Genomic DNA, 24,949 nt, shown 5'->3' on the forward strand with positions numbered 1-24,949 from the left:
ACGACTTGGCGGAAATGTTGCCATGGCAAAGCTTGGAGACGCCACTGCCTGCTTGACCTCCGAAGCGTTACGGCTTCGGCGCTTTGCCTTCGACGTCGGTCGTCGGTCGTCGGTTCGGCTTTAAGGAAAGGACTTCGCCTCCCAACCCGAACTGCGCGGGTAACAAGCGCAGTGAGAGGCGAAGAGAAAATCGAGGAGCCGGAGAGGAAATCGAGGAGTCTTCTTTTGGCTTTTTCCATGGCGATCGTACGAGCCCGTCCTGAGCTTTATCGTTGGCGACGTTTCAATCAGCCAGCATCGCGACAAAAGGTAAAAAAAGACAAAAGAAGCCTGTGACGTTGACTCGGTCCGCTGCTTATTGCTGAAGTGAAGTCGCTTTCCAAACAGTCTGTGCCGCTATTCGATGGTCACATTTTTGGATAACGTTAAAGCAGGGGTCTTCAAACTTGGCCCTTTTATGACTTGTGGACTTCAACTCCCAGAATTCCTCAGCCAGCAAAGCTGGCTGAGGAATTCTGGGAGTTGAAGTCCACAAGTCATAAAAGGGCCAAGTTTGAAGACCCCTGCGTTAAAGCGTACCTTTATTTCATGTAACTGAATAGCAAGGAAGCGCATGTACTCACACAGCGCACACGGAACTCGTTGCCACAGGATATGGGGAATTGGACCAATTCATGGAAAGAGTACCAGTGTCGGGATAGATACAGTGAGATGTAGCAGTTGCTGGGCAGCAGTGGACTTCCAGTCCCCAGGGGCTTGCTTTATCATCTGGTTCTTGCTATGCAACCTGAGCTTTTTTGTTATTCGAAGGGCACTGTTGCACTGTGATAAAATTCACGGAGTGCCTTACTACAGAAAAGTCTACTTCAAGTCTAGCTCAGCTATTGTGGACACATTGTTTTCTTGGAAGCAATACAGAAGCACTTGTATGAGCATCTGGTTTGCTTTTTTGACTTCTCAGTCTATCCCACAGCTCTAAGATGTCTCAGTGGCTTCCCATCCCAAAAAATAATTAAATCTCATCCTATGTAACTTTTTGAGATCAAAGCCAGGTTTGCACTGCCATTTAAGTGGACCTTAAATGTTATGAAGTGATGAAGAACCACTAGAGCCCTTTGATCAATGAAAGAACAGAAGAAAGAATTTTTCTGTAGACACCTGAGTATGTGTATTTCCATCATTTCTTTAAATGTGCTTGCAGTAATAACTAATATTTTGTCTCATTTATTTTGAGAATATTTACTGTAAAATGAGTTAATGTAAATAAAGACTATGCCTATTGAATAGCATTGCATAAATAAGGTAAAGGTAAAGGTTTCCCCGCACATGCGTGCTAGTCGTTTCCGACTCTAGGGGCCGGTGCTCATCTCCGTTTCAAAGCCGAAGAGCCAGCACTTGTCCGAGGACGTCTCTGTGGTCATGTGGCCGGCATGACTAGACGCCAAAAGCACACGGAACGCTGTTACCTTCCCACCGTAGTGGTCCCTATTTTTCTACTTGCATTTTTACGTGCTTTCAAACTGCTAGGTTGGCAGAAGCTGGGACAAGTAACAGGCGCTCACTCTGCTAGGCGGCACTCGGGATCCAACCCGCCAAACTGCCGATCTTCTGATCGACAAGCTCAGCGTCCTAACCCACTGAGCCACCGTGTCCCTTTTGCATAAATATATGGTAGTAAATAAAAATATACTAGCTAGTTTCATTAAAGTTTTACAAAATGGGAGATCTTATATAAAGGCATCCGTACAGATCTCTTAATTTTACTTTAATTTTATCTTTAACTGAAAATTTCAAAAAAATATTAAAGATAAAATGTATGTTAAAACTTTTAAAAAAAATTTTTTTTTCAAAAAAATATTCTTTAATTCCCAGCCACAGTTTGATGCTGACAATATAGAGCACTGGATAAAGGTAAGGAAAAATAATGTTCAGTCTTAAATATCTGAAAAAAATAACTTCTTATTCAATGGGAGGAAATCTTGAGTTCCCTGGTAAGATTCCTTTAATCCAATAAGCCTCCTTTTCTGAATAATTATGAACATTACTGGACTGTTAATTGCACAAATGTTAAAGTCTATTACAATTATTATTAGAAGAAAAGTAATTTCAGGACCGACTCATGAGGGAGGCCACACCCTTGACCTAGTTTTCTTATCTGGTCGGTGGTTAGATGATCTTGGTGGGGGCTCTCCAATTATTATGCCCCTGTCATGGACCGATCATCATCTCCTGCGGCTGGTCTTCCGTTTTGCTACCCCCCGCCGTGGGTGTGTGGAACCAGTTAGATGGTACCGCCCCAGACGCTTAATGGATTCCGAGAGGTTCCAGGCAGCGCTGGGGTCCCCACCTGCCTCCCCCACTCACAGCTCGGCAGATGCCTTAGTGGAAGCTTGGGAAAGGGCAGCCACTGAGGCTCTTGACCGAGTTGTACCCTTGCGGCCCCTGACCCGATGCAGATCCCGTCGAGCTCCATGGTTCTCCGCGGAGCTCCGGGAGATGAAGCGTCGGAGACGGGGCCTAGAGAGCGGTTGGAGGTCCAGCCGATCCGAATCCGACCGATTGCAACTAAGAACCTACATTAGGTCTTATCTCGCTGCGATAGGGGTGGCGAGGTCTAATCACTTCGCTACCCTTATCGCGTCCGCAGATAATCGCCCGGCCGCTCTGTTTAGGGTGACTCGCTCCCTTCTTAATCAGGAGGTGAGGGAGGAACCCTTGCAGGGTCGTGCCGAGGAGTTTAACAATTATCTGTCGGACAAAATTGCTCGGATTCGGACCGGTCTGGACTCTGACTGGGCAGAGTCTGGCGATCAGGACATGGGCGGTCTTGTCGATATCACCTGGGAGGAGTTTGATTCTGTGACTCCGGAGGAAGTGGACAGGATTATGGGGAGACTGAGCTCCACCACATGTTTATTGGACCCGTGCCCTTCCTGGCTGGTTTATGCAGCCCGGGAGAGGACACGCAGCTGGTTCCAAGCAGTTATATCAGCTTCTTTGAGTGAGGGTAGCTTCCCTGCCGTCTTGAAAGAGGCGGTGGTGAGGCCCCTCCTCAAGAAGCCTGCCTTGGACCCAGCTGTATTGAACAACTTTCGTCCGGTCTCCAACCTTCGCTTTCTTGCGAAGGTTGTTGAGAGTGTGGTGGCGCATCAGCTCCCTTTGGTCCTGGATGAAGCGGATTATCTAGACCCATACCAATTGGGTTTCAGGCCCGGGCACAGCACGGAGACGGCATTGGTCGCGCTGGTGAATGATCTCTGGAGGGCTCGGGACAGGGGTCATTCCTCTGTTCTAGTCCTATTAGACCTCTCAGCGGCTTTCGATACCATCGACCATGGTATCCTGCTGCGGTGTCTCAGGGGATTGGGAGTGGGAGGCACGGTTTTACAGTGGTTCTCCTATCTCCAGGGACGCTCGCAGTCGGTGTTGACAGGAGGGCAGAGGTCGACCGCGAGGTCTCTCGTTTGTGGAGTTCCTCAGGGGTCGGTCCTCTCGCCTCTCCTGTTCAACATCTATATGAAACCGCTGGGTGAGATCATTCGTGGCTTTGGAGTTGGGTATCATCAGTATGCTGATGATACCCAGCTTTTTCTTTCGACCCCAAACCACCCCAGTGATGCCCTCAACGTGATGTCCTGTTGCCTGGAGGCGGTTCGGGTCTGGATGGGGAGGAACAGACTTCAACTCAACCCCGACAAGACCGAGTGGCTTTGCATACCTTCATCCCGGGTCTATTAGGATATTCCATCTCTTTCTATGGGGGGTGAATTATTACCCCCCGTAGATAGGGCTCGCAACTTGGGAGTCCTCCTAGATTCACGGCTCACCTTGGAAGATCACATGGTGGCTGTGACTAGGGGGGCTTTCGCCCAGGTTCGCCTGGTGCGCCAGTTGCGGCCCTATCTAAGCCGGGATGATTTATGCACGGTCACTCACGCGCTCGTGACCTCTCGTCTAGACTACTGCAACGCTCTCTACATGGGGCTTCCCTTGAGGACCACCCGGAGGCTCCAACTGGTACAGAATGCAGCCGCGAGAGTTGTGTTGGGAGTCTCCCGATACTCCCATGTCACACCTCTGCTCCATGAGCTGCATTGGTTACCAGTTGTCTTCCGGGTGAGATTCAAGGTGCTAGTAATGGTGTTTAAAGCCCTACATGGCAGGGGTCCGGAGTACCTTAGGGAACACCTGCTGCCGGCGTCTACTTCCCTCTGCCCTGTGCGTTCCCACAGAGAGGGCCTCCTCAGGGTGCCACCGGTCAGAGAATGCCGACTGGTGGCCCCCAGGGGGAGATCCTTCTCTGTGGGCGCCCCAGAGCTATGGAACCAGTTACCGGTTGAGCTCCGGATGGCGCCCGATCTTCGCTCCTTTCGCTGCGATCTGAAAACATACTTGTTCGAGCAAGCCGGCCTGGCCTGAGGGGGGATTGGTGGGGTTTTTTATTATTTTTATTGGTTTTTTTTTTACTATGTATTAACTGTATTTTTAATCGGGCATGTATTTAATCATCTTTTATTTTTTGTAAATTTCTGTGTTTTATTCTTGCCCTGTACACCGCCCTGAGTCCTTCGGGAGAAGGGCGGTATAGAAATATTAATAAATTAAATTAAATTAAAATAATAAATACATATAGATGTAATTATATTGAGAAATATGTATAAATCTATAATTTACTGATAGAACCAGTGTGACATAATGGTTAAGAGTTGGACAAGGAAAAGTCCAAATTCATGCCTGTCTTAGTAATGGAAATTTTGAGCCCCAGTATATATACACCGCATATACTGTATGCCCATGGGATATATACATATGTATATATGTCATATATATGTGCATCATTATATATATATATATATATATATATATATATATATATATATATATATATATATATATATATATATATATATATATATATATATATATATATATATATATATCATATACATATATATATATATGTGTGTGTGTGTGTATATGATTTTACTTAAGCCTTGTAATTTTACTTAAGCCTTGTAATTACGGTTAATCATGTTCTTCTAGACTACTCTAGACAACTGAGAAGCAATTGGGTGTTTAAAACCTGGATTTATGGAATTAAAAGTGCCTTATTTTGAAGACAGCAACATTTATTCACTAACTAAAGAGCCTCTTGTTGCGGGTGAAGAAGGAGAGTGCAAAACTTGGGTTGAAACTTAACATTAAGAAAACCAAGATCATGGCATCCGACCCTCTCAATTCCTGGCAAATAGATGGGGAAGAAATGGAGGTAGTGACAGATTTTATTTTCCTGGGCTCCAAGATCACTGCAGATGGGGACTGTAGCCAAGAAATTAAAAGACGCTTGCTCCTGGGGAGGAAAGCCATGACAAATCTAGACAGCACACTAAAAAGAAGAGACATCACCCTGCCAACAAAAGTGCATATAGTCAAGGCTATGGTCTTCCCAGTTGCAATGTATGGCTGTGAAAGCTGGACCATAAGAAAGTCCGAGCGCCAAAGAATTGAGGCCTTTGAGCTATGGTGCTGGAGAAGACTCCTGCGAGTCCCTTGGACTGTAAGGCGATCAAACCGGTCAGTCCTAGAGGAGATCAACCCTGACTGCTCTTTAGAAGGCCAGATCCTGAAGTTGAAACTCAAATACTTTGGCCACCTAATGAGAAGGAAGGACTCACTGGAGAAGAGCCTAATGGTGGGAAAGATTGAGGGCAAGAGAAGAAGGGGATGACAGAGAATGAGGTGGCTGGATGGAGTCACTGAAGCAGTAGGCGTGAGCTTAGATGGACTCCAGAAGATGGTAGAGGACAGGAAGGCCTGGAGGAACGTTGTCCATAGGGTCGCGATGGGTCGGACACGACTTCGCAGCTAACAACAACAACAACAACATATTTCTAGTACAGTTCAAAGTACAGCTATTAAGTGCTAGACTTCCTTTGGTCATAGTAGGGGTGGGAAAAGAGCTCCTCAGGCCAGGATAGATGAGAATATATGGTTTACATAGTCTTTTCTTTTCTCTTTTCTTATGGAAATTCATCCATCCATATGGCATTTCTAAAGGACTCTTCATGTATATCCAAAGAACTCATGTGTATTGCTGAGACCACTCAATTCTAACATCCTCTCAGAATTACAATTGTTGTGGGTTTAGTTATGTTTTAATCAAATTCACTGAAATCAGTGGGACAGATAATTAAAATTCTAGTCATTTTAGTGGATACTATCCTAAGTATTAAATATTAATATGCTTTTCAGTTTCAAAAAACTCTGTGTCTAACAACATTAATATAAAATAATGCATTAATAAAAGAGATACCCTCCAATACATAAAAAGACCAAAATCAAAAAGATAAAGCCAGCAGAATAAATACCATGTGCTTCCAACCTTAGTGCCAATCCAAGTATCTTCTTTTGTGCTAGACAAAATAAGTGGATCTTAATAACCTTTCTATTTTTTAAAAAAACATTTCAGCGGGTGGAACAAGCCTCTGAATTTGCTGTTTCTGAAGCTTTTTCATTAAAAAAGGCATCCCAGTCTCATGGATTTCATGGTCCAGTGCTGGATTTGGAAACAACAGATCAGCTGCTAGATCATGATGAAGCATATGTAGAAGGTATTTCGTAAACATTTTGTTGTGGACTCTAGCTAATCCAGAATAATTTGTGTTTTTTACTATATTGTAGATCATTGAGCAATAGATTACCCATCCCTAGAAAAGCAGGGATCTCTTCTCCCATCTCCCTATTACAATTTTGTAATTTTGTGGGAGATGGGAGTTGGAACATCCTGTTATGCCAAGAGATTGTGAAAATACCTGATTTATGTATGATGGTGGAAGGGAATATCTGTTAACTTTATACAGAAATTTGAAGAAACATGTCTCAGTTATTCAAAATGGTGATTCTGTGTAATTGAGGATAGGTTTAAATTTATTGTATAGATGTTTTTAAATATCTACGCATCATTTTAACTAATGAGATTTATACCTTCCCAATTCCGCCTAGGCTTGTGAGCTTTCAAATATAAGGTCAACTATAAATAATAACAAGAATTTTTAACAAATCAGAATACAAATTTTGGATAAATCTCCTTGGGACTAATAGTGCAGAAGCCAGTATGATTTGCCTCTAAGCAGAGTTTAGGTTTGGGGAGTAAGACTCCTTTTCATATTTCAAACTTTTGCTTATTGATAATTTTGAATCTAATAATATTTTATTGCTTTTATTACTGCAGCTCAAGAGTTGCTTAATGACTGGATGAATTCAAAATTGAAATTGGAACTGGCAAGTGATGAAGACAACGATGTTCAAAATTCAGCACCTAACTCTGTTCCTTTACAAAATCCTGTTGCTGGCTTTCAGAAATATAAAAAATTTGATGGTGCGTCTGATTTTAAATTTATTTTAAGTATTCCCATAATAGCAAAAACTCTCCTGGTTCACTATTATAATAGCAAGTACTGGTAAAATTCACACAAAACAATTAAATTGAAAGTAAAACACTACTTTATCTAATAATCTAAATAGTCAATAAAGCCCACTCTGAGAAAATTGCATTGTTGTGGCATTAACTAAGCCCCAAAACTATCCTTTTCCAGAAAGACAGGGCTGTCATGGAAGAGCTCTTCTCTCATTTGTTGTGTTCCTTGTAGGCAATCTTACAGAGAAATTAAAATATTTTTTAGAAAATGATGTAACAAATATTACTTTGATTTGTATCCAATCTTTCCACCCTCAGAACAATCAAGGAAAGTAACTATTTAAAAAATAGCCACTCATGCTTTCAAAGGCTTAGTACCTGTATTTTCCACTCTTATTTTAACATTCTTAAGCTGAAAATCATGCTACTGGAAAGTGATATTTTGCTACTGAATTTCAGAGTTCCAAACTCAGTGTAATTGGGCTGTGTATGGAGAGATTTTTAAGGATAGAAATAAGTGTATTTCAGCTCACAGAGGCTTATGATTTCCACTATGGATTCTAAATATAAATGCCTTCATGAAACAAACATTTGTAGCTCATTTTTGGTGTTGTGGAGTGCTCTGGGAAACACAAATAGGACATTGGGGATGGCACCTGTGGAGATTGCAAGTTGAAACTCCTGATTTAGGATAGAAACATGCCATTTTATATTCAATTTCAATATGATTTATGTTTTCTAGATTTCTATGGTTATTTGGAGCAAGAGGTGGAAAGCACCACGGTACAAGATTTTTTACAGCATCTATTGCAAAGTGAAATTGTGAATAGTGGTATACTGGAAGACCTTAAAACTAAAGGCATCAGAGAGGAAAAGGAACCCAGAGACTTACGAATTAACATGGAACTAAGACATAAACAAGTAATAATAGAATGTTTATGGAAAACCTTCTAAAACTCACTTTATATTTTTTCATAAATTTGCTAAGTCTTAAATCAATCCCATAGAGGAAGGAAAGAAACGCAGTAGGAAAATAATAAATTGAAAGTATAGTGGCCTGTAATATGGTTTGTTGGGTTTTGGCTTCCACCTATAATGCTTAGTCTTCTTCTTCCTAGTGGCATTCCCATGCTATGGCAGGTTCCACTTTTATCTGAGGAGCAAAAGAGTCTTAGATAAAATCAAGACTCTGTGCATTAAGACTTTGTACAGGGGGGAAAAAGTGCATTTTGCTCCAGAAGAAAAACAGAACGATGCATTTAAAATGTGAACCATGCCAGAGATAGACAGTAAAAATTGCTATTAACGTGATTGGCTGGAGATTTTGCACAAAAATTAGTGGAAGGCTGCTCTCTCTTTTTACTTCACTGCTTGGTGTTGATTCCTTTGCCCAGCACATCCATTTAGTGCCAAGGTTGGATTTGGGTAGCTTAGGAACATTTCCCTTCTTTATCAGGGAACATGCAAGAGTTAGGAGCCAAGCAGAGTCCCCAAAAATGCCTTACCCTAACCTATTATTGCTTAGTATCATGTTCAGGAAATGAAGTAAAAATTCATAGCATTTTTGTGAGTTCAACCTTTATTGCCCACAATCTTCCAAAAGTGCAAAATTTTGCTGTTGTTCCCTGTTGAGAAGGAAAGAACAAAAGAACTTTTTTCTATCCCTTTCAACCTTTGATTCTGCCTTCTCAAGAGCACCTGCGGAATATAAATCAAACAAATTGTACTCTTTTACTTCATTTCTCTTCTTCACTCAAGAAAAGAAGCAGGACGAGAAAGGGTAGCCACATAAGTCACAAAAGAAAGAGCAAGGCTAAATGAGAAAAGGAAAACTTCAGCAGTAGCAGACTCTGCTTGGATTTCTCAAAAGTATCCAAGAATCCAGTGTTCAAAAAATGACTTCCATTTTAGTCCATTTTTTAAGAAAAGATTTCACCCTTATTTCAAGGGAGAGAGCCAGGGAAACTCTCTGCTCTTTAGACAAGGGTTATTTCAGAAAAGGAAGAAGATAATTTGTTTCCCAAAGATTGGGGTGTATCTTGAACCTCAGGCTGCTAAGCAAATTCATCAGGCACCGAACCTCCAGAATGGAGAAATTAAGGTCTGTATTAGAAGCCAACATATTGGAATACTTCCAGCCTCAATAGACCTATCAGAAGCCTACCTGCATATTCTAATCAGAACTTTTTACTGGTAGAAGAGTCAACTTTCTCCTGTATAAATCCATCATCTAGTGATTAGAAGCTACTTGCACCTAAACATCGGCAAGACGAAAGAGATGGTGTTAGACTTCCGGAGAAAAAAGGAGGAACCTGCCCCACTTTACATCGGAGAGAACTGTGTAGAGAGAGTTTCCTCCTTTAAATTTCTGGGAGTCTACCTCTGTGAAGATCTGACCTGGAAAGTTAACACAACTCAGGTGGCTAGAAAGGCCCAACAGAGGCTTCACTTTCTTAGGGTCTTGTGGAAGAACAGGGTAGAACAACAGCTAATGACCCTCTTTTACCGGTCTACTAGAGAGCGTCCTCTCGTATGGTATTGTGGTTTGGTATGCTGGTCTGACAGCCGCGGATAGGAAAGTATTGCAGAGGGTAGTGAGCACAGCACAAGACATTGTGGGCTGTTCCCTGACACCACTGGATGACATCGCCAGGGCTCGTTGCCTTGGAAGAGTGAGGAAGATTCTCAGGGATGACTCACACCCTGTACGGTTTCTCTTTACTCTCCTACCATCCGGTAGGAGATACAGGAATATAGCCAGCCGTACCAACAGGCTGAAAAATAGCTTTTATCCGTGGGCTGTTAGGCTTTTAAATGGGACATAATCTTATGCAGAATTGACTTGGGAGGCCGGTGTGTGGTGTAGTTGGTTCACATAGTGTGGTGGGATGGAGGGTTTGTTGTCACTGTGTGTTGGGGGGAGAGAGCACGGGGGGGGGAGGCTCAGCTAATCTCAATGTACACATGTTGTACTTTGACAATAAAGGTTTATTTATTTATTTATTTATTTATTTATTTATTTATTTATTTATTTATTTATTTATTTATTTATTAAATTCAGTGGCTGGTCTGTGCTTTAACACTTTTTTGGTTCTTGTTTTCCAGGTAAAAGAAAATCGCTTGAAAAGGCAGAAAGAGCTTGAACGTCTAAAACAAGAAAAAGCCTTGAAAAAGTTAGCAGTATCAGAGGCTCAAAAGCAATTGCAAGAGGAGATGAAGAGGAAAGATCTGAAAGCCAAAAAAGAAGAAGAAGAGATAAAAAAACAGATGGTAATACTGCGGAAGGAGTTGGGAGAGAAAAGACATATCATGGAAGAAGCACGGAAAATGTAAGCTTTGGTGAAAAATCAGTTCATTCTGGATGCTAAATCTAGGAATTCGAACAACCGTAATAGAGCAAATACATTGTAACTAAATAGATGAAAGATCATCTAAAAATCATTTAGAGTGCTAAGGAGTGAGGGTGGATATAAATGTAAGACAACTTAGAATCTTAGCTCCAAAGATGCTATGGAGATTGATTAGGTTCCAAGCATAATTAAATATGAGATTTGTAGACGTGGAAGAAACTGGCCAGTCTTCTTTTCCAAACCATCTCTTTATAGTTTTTAAAACAACTGACCAAGTAGGTATCATGTTATATGAACTGTAAAAATGAAATCAAAAATCAAATTATTTTTCGGATGTATCCTTATTTGACTGCAATTGTTTCTTCAAATTGCCAGTTTCTGTAGCTGCATATGATATTAAGATGATTGAAAATCTCTACAGAAACTTCTTTAGGCATTATGGGAACCTACTGAGGCAGTTTTCCTTTTATGCCCCTATATAATTCTTCTTTAAGTGCTAGTATCTTAGTTTACTCCTTAAGAGCTACCTATAAACATATATTGTGTAATACTAGCTTATGAAATGGAGAACATAGCAATAACTAAATGTATTATAGCAGTGCTATAAAACTTGCTCAGCTGAAATAAAAAGTACATCAAATAAGGATTGGTCAACATATGCCTCTTTCTCTATTATTTTTCTCTAACCCCTCACTAACTGTCTTATTTTAGGGAAAGAAAGAGGCACAATTTAAAAAAAATTCAGAGTCTGATAGACGTTGGCCTGCCTCTTGCTGACCTTATCTATCTGAATTGTGACAATGAAAGACAAAAGAAGGAGGAACAGGACAAACAGCAGGAACTGCTAAGCAAGGTCAACACTGCTGATCAGAAGGTGAGGACACTCATGATCTTGGCTTCAGCACTTTGAGATGGATTGTTTTAGCTTTAGCTAAAATTGTGAACAGTCTCACTAAACCAAGATACTCAAGATGCCATTTATGTTAAAATGCATTGAGGGTAAATGTATAGACTTGAGGTTGAAAGGTTATAGAAGGTTAGGAGAGCAGATGGATGCCAAAATCTGTTGCCCTGTACACCACCCTGAGTCCTTCGGGAGAAGGGCGGTATAGAAATTAAATTAATAAAATAAAATTAATAATAAATAAAATCTGGAACCTGCTGTGAAAAATGCTTGATGACTAAGCTTAAACCTGAGGATATAGCACAATATTATGTCAGCCCAAGTTTTCTTATAAACTTTTTTCTTCCTTCTTTAAAGCAAGAAATTATTTTTCCACTTGCTAAATGACAGTTGCTATATACAATGTGTATTTATATTTATTAGCCACATAAAAGCTACTAATCAATAGCAATGCAAAAGATTGTAGTATATTTGCTATTTGAAGACTTATAGCTCTCCTGCTTTAACTTATTTTGATTCAATTAAATATAGGTTCACACTAGCTAATATGCATGTCTTAAGGGCCATTGTATAAGTGTGTATGTGTTTAATATTTGTTTAAACAATTTTGCCTTTTCATAAAACATGTAGCTATATGAGTGATCTGTTAAAATAAGTGAGCAAGTTTTTTAGGTCAAAGATCAAGAGTGAATAAGCTCTTCAAGCACTTGGTGCTTTCCAGAATAAAAATCTGAAAACTCTTACAAAAATTTATACAAGGACATTGAGTTCTCATATGGGAACAACATTTCAGACATTAAAAAAATATTTAATTTGAAGGGATTTGTGGTTGATTTTAGGGATATCACACATGCTTAAGCAGCTAAGATCAGTGCATCCTGGATCACTTGCTGAGATGAGATGTAGGTTCTCATTAAAAATGATTGTTATGTGATCAATTATGATGGCAATACATATGAAATAATGTTAACACGTTAAAGTTAACTGAAGAAGTAGGCAATTGATATTTTCTTTAAAAAGAGATTCTTTTTAATGAGAACTTACCACATATTAGTTTGGGTGTGGAGGATGAGAGCTCTTTACTTCTTTAAATCTACATTTGAAAAATGGCTATTTCTACTTTTCCACTATTAGCAATATTATGGAAAGCACAGAAAAAGAAAGTAGTAGTAAACAAAAGAAACACAAAAGAATCTAGATTGCACCAATACCATTTACTATACTTCTTAATGCATTTCAAATCTTGTTTTCCATACCACTTCAACATATATATCTTATATATTTATTTTTATGATATAAATTTCATCCTTCCATGGCTTTCTGAAGTATGCTTCTCAACCTTCATATATTTGTTTTACATATATCAGTCCTCATCCTCTCCACATAACTTAACTAGTGTATTTCTTTCATACATTTCTACTCATTCTGACATATCTAACATTTACTTGTTACTTTGTACTGTAACAAATCATTACAATTTATGGAAGGTGGTACAGTAGACAGTAAACGTTGAAGGTATTTAGTGCATTACTCCAACATTTTACATTATCAGAAATGTAAATATGACACAATGGAACATGGTTATTTGATTCCCAATGTAGTGCCTACGGAAGTATTTTTCTGCCTGGTACAAGTTTATTCTGGATCTCAGAATTAAAATGGGAAAAGCAAGAGCCCTTGCAGACTGGAAGTGCCAGCTGAAGATTTTGCGAGCCTGGAGAGATTATTCGTGGTCTCACAAACTGGAGAAGGAGACTCAAAAAATGGAAAATCAGCTTCGGGATCAAAATAGGTAGCAATATTAACACAATTCCTTCCTGTCAAGTTGAAATTTTGGTTTAATTATTTTGATTTTGTTTGTTTATTGGAGTGCTTTTAAAATAGAAAATATAAGATGTAGCTCAAAAGCAATTATGATGGTATGTTTTCAAATTTTTCACCTGGGCTATTGCATTTTATTCTTTTATGAAGAAGCCAGCAATATTAGTATTCATTAACATGTAATTAGTGTCATTGGTATGTAAGATGTTTTCAGAATACTGTGCCACTTATATAAACTCATAAGGACAATTCAGCTGGTAGAATTAATACTATGATTATTAAAGTTTTTCAAAGTGTTCTCCTCCCCCCCCCCTCTTTATTTATTTCTTGACTCTTGCAACATGAGCATGACCCTATAGTTTTGATGAGTAACCGTTCCTGGATGAATATTATTATTTCATTGAATTCCAAGAAATTACATTAGGAATCCATTAACCTAATGCAGGGAAAGCAAAGTACATTTGATCTGTCCCAATTAGCATGCTGCATTATGGCCACAATCATTATTGAGTAAAAACTTGTTAGGAAAAAAATATATTTCAATAGGCTTGTGAAAGGCCTAATGGTTTCCCTTAGAAATATGCTGATATGGCTCTTACTAAGAGCAATTATATTATGCTTGACCCATATTATTGGAAATATAGTGGAAACTACAACAAGAAGAACAATATATCAAAAGTTATTACAATAGAAAATATACTACATAAAAAATACACTATATTTTTTTTATCTGAGGGCTGCATTTCATTTTAATTTCCTACTAGGGACTGCAACAGCCATGGTTCCAGATGTCAGGATATTTGAGGACTGAAAGTTTTAGTCTGTTTGGGTGGAGGTGGAGACCAAATGGATGCAAGACTTAAGGCATCCATTTTATCTTTTAAGCTCCAAGAGAACCTTATTATGTAAACAATTCAGTTTTGCCTACTGCAGAGGAACTAGGACCTGCAAATAGGATACAAGAGGGCCACGTCTAGTAATGCATGCTCAACACTTTTATAAGTAAATAAAAGTCCAACAGTTATACCAGGGATTCTAAAACTATTGTTAAAAATATCTTAATTTAGGAAAAACCAGTTGGCTATAGAGTTTAACCGGAAATGCATTTTGCGTCATTTCTTTGCTGAATGGCAATGCTGGAGCCGATTAGAGATGGAAAAGAGAGACCTAGAGGCGAAAAAAGAAAAAATGAAAAGAAAAATGGCAGCGCTCTTGGAAGAAGTATCACTGGGGCAACTAACATCAGATTTCTCAAGACCTACCAATAAAATTCATGAGACAGAAGTTACCCAGGATAAACCTGCAAGTGATACAGAGATAACCCAAATAGAGGTTAACAAGCTGACTGAAGTACCGTTTGTTCAAAATAATCCCACAATTGCAAAATCTGAAAGAGAAAATTCCTATTCTCCAGGGACAAGTAAAAAATGCAATGTCCAATCACCAAGTCAACCCAAATGGCCATGGCAAATCACCAGAAAACATGCTGTTTTCAATCTTCAGGACTATGCCAGGTTTGGGAATCAAACAAAGCATTCCTTGCAACAGCAGCGTCTGATTGAAGAACAGCAACAACAGCTTCAAGAGCAGCAAGAGCTGATCCGTAAACTTCAGGGCCTTCAGAGGCTACACACTGCTTGGGAGGAGGTTGAGCAAACTACAACTGCTACCACAGTACTTAACATTAACACTCCAAAAATTAAGAAAGAAAAGCAGCTGAGAGAAAATCAATCAAATTACAAGAATATTAAACCTGTAAGGTACAATAAGGGGATCACTGGGATTTTGTTATCTAATAGCTAAGGAGCATCTGGTTCGTTTGCCTTGAAGCACACTTCAAGGCAGCATGATGCTGTTTGTAATTGTAATTAATAGCTCAGTATCAAATATGATAAAGGTTGAATACTCACTATTATTTGATTAAGTTTAGTTAATAGTTTATTTCCATTGCTTTAATAATAATAAAATAATAGTGACTACTAGTCTAAGAAACTTTCAGTCCAAAATAATTACAGGAAAACAATAGAAATGAGCAGAGGAAAACTATATTCAGTTGCATGTGGCTTGCTGCCTTACAGTAAACAAAAGGAGGGTATTTGTAATTTTTATTCCTATCGCTCAAATACATGGCTAAGAAATAAGATGTCTGTTGTCATGCAAAGGACATTTTTTCTTCTGATCAATAAAAAGGGGAGAGGAGGAATAACTAGATTAACAAAATCATACAACAAGATGTTTACAAAGGTTTTTTGTAACAGAATCAGGGATCTTAAAATGCTTTCATTTTTAATTTTTGTAACATAATTTATTTAAATTGTTACAATTTATTTAGCAACCCCACCACTACCCCGAAAAAATGTACATACTATAAAGTTCTAAAAAAAATGAGGCTACAAAGTACAGTGGCAGTCAATGAATCCATATATAGTCATGGAGTATGTAGAATTGTGAAACCAAAAAACAAAAGGACAAAGTCTTGGTATGGTATCTTTAATAGGTAGTCATTCTAGTTATTTTGAGTTGGATTTCTAGCCTCATAGAATGTAGCAGAAGATAGAGATCTAATAAGTGATCTAGTCCAACTATCTTCTGAAAATAATGAACTACTAAATTATCCACAACAGATGCCTATTCAGCCTCTAGTGTGAGCAAGTCCAGTTGTTATGGGTAGAACTGCTTCACTTTTTACAATTTTTACTGTCCGAAAGTTTTTCTTAATATATACGGTCATGGCCGAAATTGTTGGCACCCCAGAAATTTTTCCAGAAAATCAAGTATTTCTCACAGAAAAGTATTGCAGGAACACATGTTTTGCTATACACAGGTTTATTCCCTTTGTGTGTATTGGAACACAACAAAAAAGGGAGGAAAAAAAGCAAATTGGACATAATGTCAAACAATACTCCAAAAATGGGCTGGACAAAATTATTGGCACCCTTAACTTAATATTTGGTTGCACACCCTTTGGAAAAAATAACTGAAATCAGTCGCTTCCTATAACCATCAATAAGCTTCTTACACCTCTCACCCGGAATTTTGGACCACTCTTCCTTTGCAAACTGCTCCAGGTCTCTCTTATTGGAAGGGCACCTTTTCCCAACAGCAATTTTAAGATCTCTCCATAGGTGTTCAATGGGATTCAGATCTGGACTCGTTGCTGGCCACTTCAGAACTCTCCAGTGCTTTCTTGCCATCCATTTCTGGGTGCTTTTTGACGGATGTTTGGGGTCATTGTCCTGCTGGAAGACCGAAGATCTCGGACGCAAACCCAGCTTTCTGACACTGGGCTCTACAGTGCGACCCAAAATCCTTTGGTAATCCTCAGATTTCATGATGCCTTGCACACATTCAAGGCATCCAGTGCCAGAGGCAGCAAAACAACCCAAAACATCATTGAACCTCCACCATATTTCACTGTAGGTACCGTGTTCTTTTCTTTGTAGGCCTCATTTCGTTTTCGGTAAACAGTAGAATGATGTGCTTTACCAAAAAGCTCTATCTTGGTCTCATCTGTCCACAAGACGTTTTCCCAGAAGGATTTTGGCTTACTCAAGTACATTTTGGCAAACTGTAATCTTGCTTTTTTATGTCTCTGTGTCAGCAGTCGGGTCCTCCTGGGTCTCCTGCCATAGCGTTTCATTTCATTTAAATGTCGACGGATAGTTCGCGCTGACACTGATGCTCCCTGAGCCTGCAGGACAGCTTGCATTCCTTTGGAACTTGTTTGGGGCTGCTTATCCACCATCCGGACTATCCTGCGTTGCAACCTTTCATCAATTTTTCTCCTCCGTCCACGACCAGGGAGATTAGCTACAGTGCCATGGGTTGCAAACTTCTTTATAATGTTGCGCACTGTGGACAAAGGCAAATCTAGATCTCTGGAGATGGACTTGTAACCTTGAGATTGGCGATATTTGTCCACAATTTTGGTTCTCAAAATCCTCAGACAGTTCTCTTCTCCTCTTTCTGTTGTCCATGCTTCGTGTGGCGCACACAGACACACAATGCAAAGACTAAGTGAACTTCTCTCCTTTTTATCTGCTTTCAGGTGTGATTTTTATATTGCCCACACCTTTTACTTGCCCCAGGTGAGTTTAAAGGAGCATCACATGCTTGAAACAATCTTATTTATCCACAATTTTGAAAGGGTGCCAATAATTTTGTCCAGCCCATTTTTGGAGTATTGTTTGACATTATGTCCAATTTAGGTTTAGGTTTAGGTTTATTAAATTTTTATACCGCCCTTCTCCCGAAGGGCGGTGAACAGGGCATATCATAAAACTACAAAAATACAAAAGTTAAAAAAGAATTAAATTATTGCCCACAGTAAAAACAATAGAAAATATATATAAATATTAAAACCCTAAATAACTCCCCATCAGGCCAGGCCAGCTTGTTCAAATAAATGGGTCTTTAACCCGCGCCGGAAGGAGCGGAGATCCGGTGCCATCCGGAGCTCAACCGGCAGCTGATTCCACAAAGCTGGAGCGCCCACAGAGAAGGCCCTCCCCCTGGGGGCCACCAGCCGACATTCTCTGACTGGAGGCACCCTGAGGAGGCCCTCTCTGTGGGAACGCACGGGGCGGAGGGGAGTCGACGCCGGCAGCAGGTGGTCCCCGAGGTATTCCGGACCCATGCCATGTAAGGACTTAAAAACCATCGCTAAGACCTTGAACCTCACCCGGAAGACAACTGGTAACCAATGCAGCTCGCGGAGCAAAGGTGTAACATGGGAGTACCGGGAAACTCCCAAGACAACTCTCGCGGCTGCATTCTGTACCAGTTGGAGCCTCCGAGTGGTCTTCAAGGGAAGCCCCATGTAGAGAGCATTGCAATAGTCAAGACGAGAGGTCACGAGCGCATGAGTGACCGTACACAGGGCATCCCGGTCTAGATAGGGCCGCAACTGACGCACCAGGCGAACCTGTGCGAAAGCCCCCCTAGTCACGGCTACTACATGATCTTCTAAGGTAAGCCGTGCATCTAGGAGGACTCCCAAGTTGCGAGCCCTATCTACGGGGGGTAAAGACTCACCCCCCATAGAAAGTGATGGAACATTTTGAATGTCCCGGGATGCCAGAATGTACAGCCACTCAGTCTTGTCAGGGTTGAGTTGAAGTCTGTTCCTCCCCATCCAGACCCGAACCGCCTCCAGGCAACGGGACATCACAGCGAGGGCATCACTGGGGTGGTTTGGGGTCGAAATGAAAAGTTGGGTATCATCAGCATATTGATGATACCCAACTCCAAAACCACGAATGATCTCACCCAGCGGTTTCATGTAGATGTTGAACAGGAGAGGCGAGAGAACCGAACCCTGAGGAACTCCACAAACGAGAGACCTAGGGGCCGATCTCTGCCCCCCTGCCAACACCGACTGCGAACGTCCCAGGAGATAGGAGGAGAACCACCGAAGAACTGTGCCTCCCACTCCCAATCCCCTGAGACGCCGCAGCAGGATACCATGGTCGATGGTATCGTAAGCCGCCGAGAGGTCTAATAGGACTAGGACAGAGGAATATCCCCTATCCCGGGCCCTCCAGAGATCATTCACCAGAGCGACCAATGCCGTCTCCGTGCTGTACCCGGGCCTGAAACCCGATTGGTACGGGTCCAGATAATCCGCTTCATCCAGGACCAGAGGGAGCTGATGCGCCACCACACTCTCAACAACCTTCGCAAGAAAGCGAAGGTTGGAGACTGGACGAAAGTTGTTCAAGACAGCTGGGTCCAAGGCAGGCTTCTTGAGGAGAGGTCTCACCACCGCCTCCTTCAAGACGGTGGGGAAATTACCCTCACTCAAAGAAGCAGATATCACCGCCTGGAACCAGCCTCGTGTCCTCTCCCTGGCTGCATAAACCAGCCAGGAAGGGCACGGATCCAATAAACATGTGGTGGAGCTCAACCTCCCCATAATCCTGTCCACTTCATCAGGGGTCACAGAATCAAACTCCTCCCAGATAACATTGACAAGACCGCCCGTGTCCTGATCGTCAGACTCTGCCCAGCTGGAGTCCAAACCGGTCCGAATCCGAGCGATTTTATCCGACAGATGTTGACCAAACTCCTCGGCACGACCCTGCAAGGGATCCTCCCTCACCTCCTGATTAAGGAGGGAGCGAGTCACCCTAAACAGGGCGGCCGGGCGATTATCTGCGGACGCGATGAGGGCAGAGAAGTAATTGCACCTCGCTGCCCTCATCGCTGCGAGATAAGACCTAATATAGGTTCTTAACCGCAATTTGCTTTTTTTCCTCCCTTTTTTGTTGTGTTCCAATACACACAAAGGGAATAAACCTGTGTATAGCAAAACATGTGTTCCTGCAATACTTTTCTGTGAGAAATACTTGATTTTCTTGAAAAATTTCTGGGGTGCCAGCAATTTTGGCCATGACTGTATTGTAGTCTGAATCTCCTTTCTTTTAATTTCAACTGGATGGTCCTTATCCTTCCCTTAATTTAAACAGAAAGTTTCTCTTTTATGATGTGACAGTCTTTAAGAAATGTATAGGCCGTATCATCTCCTCAGACTTCTCCATAGCACGTTAAAGAGTCACAGATTGTCTAATGACCCTCATAAGGCTTAGTTTCCAGATCCTATCTAGGATAGGATCAGGAAACCAAGCTTTATAAGGGTTCATTTATTTATTTTAATTTTGAATCTCATGCATCTGCCTATAGTCTACGTTATTTGCAGAACATCTTTTCTATTTGAAGTCTTTCCTTTCTAGAATGTTAATCCCAAGTCCCTTTCTGTTCTATTGTCATTTTTCCCCCTCTCTCTTACACTTTGGCTTATTTAGGTCAGATGTTCAGCAGCCAGTCGCTCAAAAGAGAAGGATTTTGAAAGCACTAGTAACACCACATCCCTTGCTCAGAGGTATGTACCTAAACTTCTGGAGTCTTTCCTGGATGCCTATAAAAAGCTTTAGTAAAATAAATGATTGTTATAATACAAATATTACAAATAATACAAATACTATATTATAGCACAGGAATAGTCGATCAAATGTGTAATAAATATAGCTGAAGGGCTAATTTTTTTATTGGCCTTCTTTACAAACTTTTTCAACTCCTATGTGTGAATTATTTCAAACCCTAGATTGTGTGGTTTTCTTTGAATTAAACAAAGTTTTCTTTTTTTCCTGGACACTATGTTGAATAATATTTTAACTGGACAGGGTGAGGTCACTAGCATTGTGACAGTATATTATAACTCATACACTTTATATGACCACTGACAAATAATGCCAGTGTATTTCAACCAGTCTCAGAAAGATTAGAACAACTACGGCAAGACATAATTGTAAATATACATATTTCTTCCTGAAATATACACACAAAAGTGTTTAAATGTTTTCTTTAATTAAGTTGATGTGTGTTCAGAATCACATTACATGTAATGTGTATTGTAATAAATAATTTGTTTCTCTTAATGTCTTATGTTATAAGTCTAAGTACCCTTTATTGTTTATATTAGTTATTAATAGTTATACCACATGACTAGAGCAAAACTATTCTTATTAGTTATGAAAAATGACATAGACGTGTCCAACTTCTTTAACTGGTTAAATACATGTAGTGTTTGACTTACAATCACTTAGTGACCTGGCGAAGTTACACCACCACTGAAAATAGTGACTTGTGACCGTTTTTCACATTATGTTGTTACAACATCCTCATGGTCACATGATCAAAATTCAGATGCTTGGCAACTGGTTCATATTTATGACGGTTGTTGTTGTGTCCCAGGGTCATGTGATCACCTTTTGCGACCTTTTGATAGGCCACGTCAATGAGGAATCCAAATTCACTTAACAACCATATTACTAACTTAAGAATTGCAGTGATTCACTGAACAACTGTGGCAAGAAAGGTCTTAAAATGGGACAAAGCTCACTTAACAACTGTCTCACTTAGCAACAGAAATTTAGGGGTCAATTGTGGTCATAAGTTGAGGACTACCTGTACTGTTGGTAGTCAAGAAACAGCAAAAACAAATGTGGATGCTGGCCTTTTAGATGATCATAAATTCCAGTTGCATTCTAGAGGTTGCCCACTTACAACTATAGTATAGTCTCTTTAAAACATTTCAGACTTAGCTGCCACTCTCAGAATCATCTAATATTTTTTTCCCTTGAAATGCAAGATTCGGTTTGAATTACTAGTTAGAATGTTAGAATAATAGAAATAGAAGTTGTAACTAAGAGTAAACATTACAGTGAAGCATAAAACAATAGATAATAGCTAAGTGGAAGACTGCAACATCTAATGCTGAATTCCTAAAGTAGAAATTCTTAATTATATTAAGATTAATATTCTATGGTGTTCCCTTTTCCATTCAAAATTATTTGCTATTTTTTATAAAACATAAATTACATATTCAAACTATTTCTTCCAAGTGGTTCTTAAAGTGGTGAAATTGATTTAAATTATTTTCTTGATGAAATCTTTCCTAATTATCATCTCCTGAATCCATGTAACCAGCATAACTTCTACTGAAACTATAAAATTGAAAATTGAAAAAAGATAAGGGTACAGACTGAAAAAAACCTGAACATTTATTGGGAGAAATGAACGCTAATAGATTTTATTCTTTTGGAGAGAGTGTCGGAAGCCATTAGCCACTAGCTGTAGTCCCAGCAAATATATTAGCACTTTACAAATTCAAAAAAAGTATTATACCAACTACTTAACATTGGTGTAGGTTGTACCTTAGATAGTTTGCCAGCAACATGAGAGAATATTGCTGGGAAATAAATGGTTCAACAAAATGAGAGAGAGAGAGGGAGGGAGGACGAGAGAGAGAGAGAATATTGAGTTAGTTGAACAATCTGGCTATATTTAGTTTGATATGGATCAGTCAGAAACAAAATTTAAAGCAAAACTGTGCATTTTTCAGGCCTCAGAATTAATTTATCCTCATCATTATGCACCTTTTCCTGAATGTTTTAGCTATGGAAGAGAGAGCAGTTCAGCGAGCAGAACGAAGGAAGCAGTTGGAAGAAGCAAAACAAAAGCGAGAAGACGAAAAGCTGGCACGTAAAATTAACTTTGGACTTAAACATCCAGCAGATAGACAATAAATATCAAAAGGGCCAGTGTAATTTTTAAAATACAAACATGAAATTTTATTTATTAGCCTTTTATTTTTTTAATCACATTTGTGTGACAACTCCCCCCTCCCCAACTATCCAAGGAAATGGGTAAAAAAACAAATTGCAAACCATTTAAAACCAAAATAAAATCTCATCCAAGTTGAGGCACCTATAAAAATTTCAGTCTCACTTTATAAACTGTATACACATGCCAGAGCTTTAATAAATTAATACCCTGGCCCCTGAAGTTGTTTTGCCTTAATAACATGAAAATGACATTTTATACTGAGGAGCAGTTGATAACTTTTATAGAGGAAGAGAAACTGCATGCAAGCAAGGGAGCATGTTAGGGAGAAAAGCACCTCATCTTTTTCTTCTTCCCAGCATAGAAACCAAACTGTCTGTGAGAAGATGGATACAATAGAAAGTGTATCAGATGCAGTTAAGATACCCCTATTTTTCCTCAACAGAACAGCAAACAATTTTGCAACCCACTAGTTTAGACTTAAAAAAATTAAACTTTTTATCTAACTAGACTACATCTCCAACTAACAAGTTATAATGGTTGTTACTTGTTTTTGATACTTACATTTTATAAGGGAAAACCTGCTTTGAAATGTGTAGCTTTCCTGACTAATTACTGCTGGTAAAGCTGTTCTCCACCGTAACTGAAAAGGATTCTGAATAAAATATTATTTTTTACCCTCTGCGTGTGCAAAACACGTTAATGTATCATTATTTAGGTAGGCATCTGCTTTGGAACTTTTGCATTTCTTTAGGACAGGGATTTAAATAAGATTTAGCTTGTCTTGTCCTATCCCATCTAAGGCTGAGATGCAAGCCAAAGAAGAAGAACGTCAAAGACAAGAAGCAGCAGAAAAAGAAGCTAAATTAGAGAAGAGGCGAGAAGAGAAGAGATTGCAGCAAATAGTGAGTAGAAGATTGTGCTACCAGCTATCTCACAGATCTATTACTGATTTTCGAGATGATTGTGTAATGGCAGTAGTCTAATTCCAGCAATGTCAAAGCTGCTCAGGAAAAAAAATATAATTACTTTCATTATTTGAGAAAGAAAATTAAAACATCTGTATATCAAGGCTATATTAATGGCTGTAACATAACGTACTAGCCCCAGTCCTGTATTCTAGAAGTACATTAGCCTAGCGTTATTGCTTAAATGATATAAAGCTTCTGAATGGCTTGACTTGAGATTGTGTTCAAACAGTTGATGGCAGATTGGGAGGAATATTTAGACAGTGAGTATGCCCTCATCTGAACCTCCTGAGGTATGAATGAATGACTTCCTTGCCACTGTCATTTGATGCCCTTGCTCTTTCAATCTTATTCTGTCTAGGAGGAAAGGGCAAAGCAAGTGAAAACTGCTGCTATTGCTGGTTGTTGTTTTTAAGTCTTAGAGCTGACAAGAGTAAATAGTTGATAGATAGAGAAAGCAACAACAGAGGTAGAAATAAGGCCTGGAAAATCTAAGGCTCAAATGATAACGCTTGAGGTTTTGCAACTTTCAAAACATGATATTCATGGTCATTCTGTCTCTACAGTCCCTAATTTAAAAAAAGATGCTCTATTCAAAATGGTCCAGACTGGCATGAAAGGGATGCTTTTGGCAATGACATTTGGAGCCATGTAGATGACCATAACAATATCTCCGTTTCATGCAGTTCAGAAAGAAATCAACAACTGAGCACATGGGTTATACCTGTTTGCCCAAGAAATAGTAATATTTTTAATGAACTTTCCAAATTCTCTAAACTGCTTTTCTGATTTATTGATTACAGAAAGAACTGGAAAAACAGAAAAGGCTAGAGAGAGAACAGCAACTTTTATCCAAAGCTGAAGACCATTACATTAAGGTTCTGCTCAAGCAGGGGTTAAAAGCCTGGAAAAGTCTTACAAAGCAATCTGAAGAAAATATGTTGGTAAGAACTAGAGTAAAAATGGGCATCTAAAAAAAATTAGTTTCATGTGCTGAAGATGAATCCTCTGTTATTTTCTAGTGTGTGAAGTGTTGCTGAGTGAAAAGGTTTTTTCATCAAATCAGGTTTCTGTGTTGTGTTGGCACAGCATGGACCAACACACCGAGAAGGAACTACTCTCTAAGTCTAGTTTATACAGCCTTGATGGAAAAGCTTTAAAAAATCCTGTAATTTCCAACCAAATATCTGAAAAGTTTAAAAGAAAAGGGGGAATATAAATAGCAATCCAGAATGAACATTACGGTTAGCGTCCGCAACGGTTTTGGCCCAAAAGGCAAATGTCAGATTGTGACAGCATTTGCAGAAATGGCTTGTATAGCCGGGGTGATTATTTCCAAAATTGGTGCTGTGGAGCTCATTTACTA

General features: G+C 39.7%; 1 protein-coding gene across 4 annotated transcripts in view; it reads left to right on the top strand.

Annotated features, from left to right (window-relative positions):
- Positions 1-43: 43 nt before the first annotated feature.
- The window catches only part of CCDC191 (coiled-coil domain containing 191), a 30,424-nt gene continuing 5,518 nt past the window's right edge, over positions 44-24,949 (top strand). For 2 of the 4 annotated variants that reach the window (XR_014026271.1, XM_081326572.1), the window contains exons 1-13: positions 47-309; positions 1,873-1,911; positions 6,470-6,611; positions 7,232-7,378; positions 8,160-8,338; positions 10,523-10,746; positions 11,479-11,641; positions 13,273-13,463; positions 14,560-15,252; positions 20,296-20,372; positions 22,448-22,530; positions 23,419-23,520; positions 24,387-24,527. Coding sequence is in view for 3 of the 4 variants with exons in the window: in XM_081326572.1 (XP_081182698.1) it covers positions 238-309; positions 1,873-1,911; positions 6,470-6,611; positions 7,232-7,378; positions 8,160-8,338; positions 10,523-10,746; positions 11,479-11,641; positions 13,273-13,463; positions 14,560-15,252; positions 20,296-20,372; positions 22,448-22,530; positions 23,419-23,520; positions 24,387-24,527 (2,253 nt within the window). In the remaining variant the exon portion in view is untranslated. Of the gene's footprint in view, positions 310-1,872; positions 1,912-6,469; positions 6,612-7,231; positions 7,379-8,159; positions 8,339-10,522; positions 10,747-11,478; positions 11,642-13,272; positions 13,464-14,559; positions 15,253-20,295; positions 20,373-22,447; positions 22,531-23,418; positions 23,521-24,386; positions 24,528-24,949 lie in introns of all 4 variants that reach the window. The other 2 variants (XM_081326573.1, XM_081326574.1) reach the window with 2 other exon arrangements.

This window comes from Vipera berus (assembly GCF_964194415.1).
Source record: "Vipera berus genome assembly, chromosome: 4".
Taxonomy (NCBI): domain Eukaryota; kingdom Metazoa; phylum Chordata; class Lepidosauria; order Squamata; family Viperidae; genus Vipera; species Vipera berus.